The sequence below is a fragment of the Archocentrus centrarchus genome, chromosome 15 (genome assembly GCF_007364275.1).
Source record: "Archocentrus centrarchus isolate MPI-CPG fArcCen1 chromosome 15, fArcCen1, whole genome shotgun sequence".
In the NCBI taxonomy this organism is placed as follows: Eukaryota; Metazoa; Chordata; class Actinopteri; order Cichliformes; family Cichlidae; genus Archocentrus; species Archocentrus centrarchus.
In genome coordinates this window covers 1,498,417-1,503,867 of record NC_044360.1, presented here as the reverse complement: position 1 = coordinate 1,503,867, position 5,451 = coordinate 1,498,417, and the positions used below count along the sequence as shown (strand labels likewise).

Genomic DNA, 5,451 nt, shown 5'->3' with positions numbered 1-5,451 from the left:
CAGGAGGCTACGGTCCATACGGACCAGAACCTCCCGCCATAAGAACAGTTTCTTCCCCTCTGCTGTTGGACTCATGAACAATTACCCTAAGACTGTTACCACCACCCTCCACAAACGCTGATGACCCTATGTCTATGCACCTGTCTGACTGCACTGATGTACATATTATTGGAATATAGTCTACATTCTTCTATCTTTTAATTAGTCTCTGCACTGTATATTTTGTAATTTTGTAATATTGTGCTATAGTTATAGCTCTAATATCTCTGTATATTTGCAATTTGTATACCTGTATATTGTCTTATAGTTTTTATACTTATTTGTTTTTTTTTCTGTAAGCACGAAGTACCGCAGCAATTTCCTAATGCTGTGAACCTGTTCACCCATATGGCAATAAAAACCTTCTGATTCTGATTCTGATTCTGATTCTGACAGAAACACGGCCGGCTGAAGAGGAGCGAGGAGTGCAATGAAGAGGCTGATCCAGAGTCAGAGCTACAGCTCGACTGCTCAGTATGAGATAGAAAAATTAACATCTCATCGATAAAATAAAATCAGGGAACCAAAGAGTTTTAAACTGAATCCTTCAGTGCACGGGCGGCTCGTTTAACCGAGGCTGCAGTAATCATGAGAAGCTGGATCAGCTCCTCCTCCTCCTCAGGTCCTTCATCGAGTATAAAAACGTTCAGGAAACATGCGGGCTGCGTCTGATCTGTGTGGACGCAGACGGAGAAACTTCTCTTAAATGAGGAAACACTCCACCACCTCCACTCAGTATCACCGGATAATGAAAAACTCAGCGCAGCATTGAGTCATCTCCTTTATTACAAATATTGAGTAAACACAGCGTTACACAAACAGGTAAGCTCCTCCTACAGGTGTCACTGATGTTTGGGTTATGATGTGTGACGCATGCTGTTCTGATGGTGTCCTGTAATGATGGTGGGCGGATTAGATGTTCCTACAATTGAATCTGTGCTCGTTATGCTTCTTCATCAGCGCACGCGTGCGTGTGTGTGTGTGCGTGCGTGCGTGCGTGTGTGTGTTTCAGGGCTGTTTCTGCTTCATGTCCCTCCAGCTCTTCCACACCAGCACATCTCGACTTTTTCCCCAGGCGACGAGGAAGCGCGGCAGCCTGATCCCGCTGTACTGACCCACGCCGTCGTCTCGGCCCATCGCCAGCAGCATGGTGACGTTACCTAGCAACCAGGAGTAACGAGTCAGCCGGAGAACAGAGGCGAGTAACCAACAGCCCACGGAGGTGAACGTGTACCTGTGCCATACGACGCCAGCGCCTTCCCGCTCAAACTGTTGGCGATGTTGCTCACGGCGACAGCAGCGTGGAGGCCAGCGTGGTACGCCATCTTGGGCTCGTTGACGTTGGCGCAGTCGCCCACGGCGTAGACGTTGGAGAAACCTTCGACCTGCATGTGATCGTTGACCTTCAAGGCCCCATTTTCATCCATGCTTTCCTCTGTGAACAGAAACCGATCGCTGATCAATCACCGATCAATACAACGACCTTTGTCACGGTAACATTATCTTTCAGGTCAGAGTCGGGACTCGGTTTGATCTACTTCCTGTCACAGTGTAACTAACACCAGTGACCTCGTGTGGCCAGAAAGCTGAAAGAGGAAGTGACCTCAGCGAAGCTGTTTGCGGTTCTTACTGAAGGTGGCGCTGTAGGCTGCAGAGTTGACCCTGAGCCCGGTGCAGCAGACGATCAGGTCCGTGACCAGCGTGTCTCCTTTGTCCGTGACGACCTCCGTGTTCTTCTTCATCACGTTCAGCGGTAGCTCCGACAGGTTGCTCACTTTCTGACCTGAAACACACGGCGGCGGCAGGTGAGCGAAACCCCGACTTCGCCAGAGTCCTCACCCGAGTCCTCACCTGTCCTCAGGTACGAACTCACCCAGCACGAGCTCCACCCCCTTCTCCACCAGAACCTGCTGGGCCTCCCGTCTGACGCTGGGCAGGAGCTCCGGGTCGGCCAGCGCGAGTTTAGAGTGGATCAGAACCACCTGAACGAGTCGACGTGAGAGAGACGGAGACGTGAGTTCCTCTACAACAACAGCAGGGTCAGAGGTCAGGGGTCAGAGGACCTCACCTTCTTATCAGGATACTCTGTCTTAATCTCCGCAGCCATCTCCACACCAGTCGATCCGCCTCCGACCACCAACACCGAGTCTGCAGCCTGAACCTGCACACACACACACACACACACACACACACACACACACACACACAGACACACAAATTAATATCTTAATTAATTAATTAATTAACTAATAATTTGGTGCTCAATAAACCTGAACTGATTATTAAAACTGGAGAAAACATCTTAAAACTGATCAGAAATACAAAAACAATAATAATAATACAAACATGTCAAATTAAAACATTTGAATCAAAGAAGAAAAAATTTTAATATTTTTTATAAAACTAAATGAACATTTTTCACATAATTTCATGAATGATATTTGATTTATGTGAAAATACATTTTGTGGTTGTAGTTTTGTGTTACTGATGTTCTTCTTTAAACAAAGGTAAACGTTTTGGGGAAGTTTTATTACATTAAAATAATTGTAATTTTTTATGGTAGTATTTTGTTCAATAATAAAAAAAAGTATTTACTTAAAACTTTATTAGTACTCGAGCTTTGGCCGGGCCCGCCCCCGATCGTACCTGTTCAATGAAGTTCTCGTACTTCTGGACGGCCGTGTGATACGGCGCCACCACGTTGAACTTCCCGGGGAACGGCCCGTCGGTCCCGGTGCACAGGATGAGGTGGGAGTACCGGATCTCCTGCAGTACAAAGAAAGGAAACGGATTCATCTGCAGCTTCGCTTTGATGTGTGAGGCTGACTCAGCACAAAGACCCCCCCCAGCAGAGCTGCTGCCGTCCTCACCCTCCCTCCCTCCAGGATGACCATCTGTCTGTCGGTGTCGACGAGCTCCACTCGACCCTGAACGAAGCTCTCGCCAAACGTCGTGGCGTACGGGATGAAGGTCTTCTGAGCAAAGCCTGCACACGGGACAGGGCCAAAGGTAAGAGGTCACAAATCTACTGTTTATTACAACATCCGGACAAAGGTCACAACAACATTCAAATATAGCAGCAATAAAAGGAAACATTTCAACTGTAAAATAAGGGAAAATTAATTTCTGTACGTTAGAAAAATTTAAAACAGAAAACTGAAGAAATTTGAAAAAAGAGCTCCTCTCGTCACCCAGAACATACGGCCGCAGATCATTGACCTGCGACCCAGGGTGTCCTGGTGCCACCTGCACTCATGAACTTCCTCATGTTGGAATATGGTGTTCCTTATGAAAACTCCAACGTACGGACAGCAAGCCGGGGGGACACAAGAATACCCACCCCACCGAGGGCAACTCCAGACTGGAGCAGAGTCCAGGTGAGCCTGACTATATCTACCTGGTATCTCTCAACCTCCCGCACTAGCTCAGGCTCCTCCCCACCAGAGAAGTGGTGTTCCATAGCCGGGGATCGGTCCGCTAGGGCCTCTGCCCGACACACACTGCACCGACAGCTATGGCGCCTCCTGCAGGAGGTGGGCCTTCAGGAGGGCGGACCTCTTTGGGCTGCGCCTGCCTGCCCACGGGCTAAGGCCCAGCCACCAGGCGCTCTCCCTCGAGCTGCCTCCCCAGGCCTGGCTCCAGGGTGGGTCCCCGGTAACCTGATCCTGGGCAGGGCAAACAGTTCTCATAAGGGTCACTGAGGTCATATTAATAAAAACTTAAATTACAAACCTGGCTGTACGGAGGCTCGCAGAGCGCCCACGTTGTGATGGAACGCGTCTCTCATGTCGATCAGAGTGAAGCTGAATCCTCGATATTTCAGGTCCTGAGCCGCCGCGATGCCGCCAAATCCTCCGCCCACCACCACCACATGGACACCCTCGACAGACACCTGACCCCCCATCTCTGCAAACACACACACAAAGTTTGCAGATGGTCCAAAAATCACAGCTCTGTTCACACCTCATCATCATCATCATTGTTTTTATTTTACCCGTTCTTCCTTTAAATGACCAACGAGACGCTTTCTGTGTCACAAATATCAAAAAGTCATCTTTCAGACTCGGGAAGCTGCAAATATCTGATGTTTTATACGAGACTCCTTAAACCTGCACTCTGCCTACTGTCCAGCAGGGGGTGACTCCTGACCCGAGTCCTACTCAGCTGATCTGAGCTCAGTGAACACACTCCTGATGAGGTTCTGGTCTCAGTCGCTGCTTTTTGGGGTGGCTGTGGCTCACGAGATAGAGCAGGTCACCAACTAATTGGAAGGTTGGCAGTTCGATTCCTGGCTGCATGTCAAAGTATCCTTGGGCAGGATACTGAACCCCAAGTTGCTCTCTGACGCAACTGGAAAAACATCTGAAAACAGCCCGACTGATGACAGCAGGGAGCCGAAGCTGCTCCTGCTCACCTGGAGGGTTCTCGGGTAGGTGTGAGACGGTCAGGTGGGAGGAGCTGCTGATATCTTCTGGCATCTGTCTGTCAGCTGTGATGTCAGGTACAAGTGTGACAAACACTTGAGCAGAGATAGCATCAGGGTCCGTGTATTTTGCGGCCAACGGATTTTCGTTTAGGAATCAGAAAACGAAAAACGGGAAACGCCTCGGTTTCCCGTTTTTCGTTTTCTGATTCCTAAACGAAAATCCGTTGGCCGCAAAATACACGGACCACGGACCCATCAGCTGGAAGATTACTTCCGTTTTAGCGTTTAAATTTGATTCGTGACTGAATCCAAACCCTTTTTTTTTACTTCATGTATCACATTCTGCTCAGAGTACGGGGAGTACCGAGACTGTTGGGAGTACTGCTTTAAGTACTCCGGCTCACTGCAGGTTTCTGTGTTTGGGTCAAAACACCCCCCCCCCCCCCCCCCCCTCATCTTCATCAATTTGGGGGAGCCTCCTGCTCAGGCTTCAGGGCCGTGAACTGAGCCGTCCTCAGGTGAGCTACCTGCTGCTGTCTGCCCCTCTCTGATACCTGACCGAACAAAAAGGAGGTGAACTCACCTGCTGCAGGTACGAGTCTCCGTCACGTCGCCCTTCTTCTCTTCTTCTTCTCGGGTGTCCGAGTTCAAGCATTTCGTTTCCTGCCGAGCTCCTCCTTCTCCTGTGACGACACCAGCGTTTCACCAATCACAGCCCAGCGCTCGTGCTGCTTTCAGGTGCTGTAGGAAATGCTAACGGACTGGTTCTTATATTGCACTTTGTGGAGGACGACGGCTTCACAAAGTGCCTTCTGGGTAAAGTTTGAGGCTCTGATCAGCGCAGCTTTCACTGCAGCTCTCTGCGGATGTTTGCTCCTCAGGTGAAGGTTAAAAAAATCTTCTTTTAGGAAACTTTATGACTCCAGCTCTGACTCCTGCAGCTTGTCATAGAGCCACTGAAGGTAACAGCGGGAGCCCAGGAGGA

General features: G+C 49.4%; 1 protein-coding gene across 1 annotated transcript; it reads right to left on the bottom strand.

Annotated features, from left to right (window-relative positions):
- Nucleotides 1–807: 807 nt before the first annotated feature.
- LOC115793240 (apoptosis-inducing factor 2-like) lies at nucleotides 808–5,189 on the bottom strand. Its single transcript, XM_030748124.1, has 9 exons — nucleotides 5,050–5,189; nucleotides 3,773–3,946; nucleotides 2,911–3,026; nucleotides 2,687–2,806; nucleotides 2,108–2,200; nucleotides 1,913–2,021; nucleotides 1,670–1,822; nucleotides 1,274–1,474; nucleotides 808–1,199 (listed from the first exon to the last, which is right to left on the bottom strand). Exons 2-9 carry the CDS (start codon nucleotides 3,942–3,944, stop codon nucleotides 1,048–1,050), a joined length of 1,116 nt encoding a protein of 371 aa, XP_030603984.1. The 5' UTR covers nucleotides 3,945–3,946; nucleotides 5,050–5,189; the 3' UTR covers nucleotides 808–1,047.
- Between the last annotated feature and the right edge of the window lie 262 nt (nucleotides 5,190–5,451).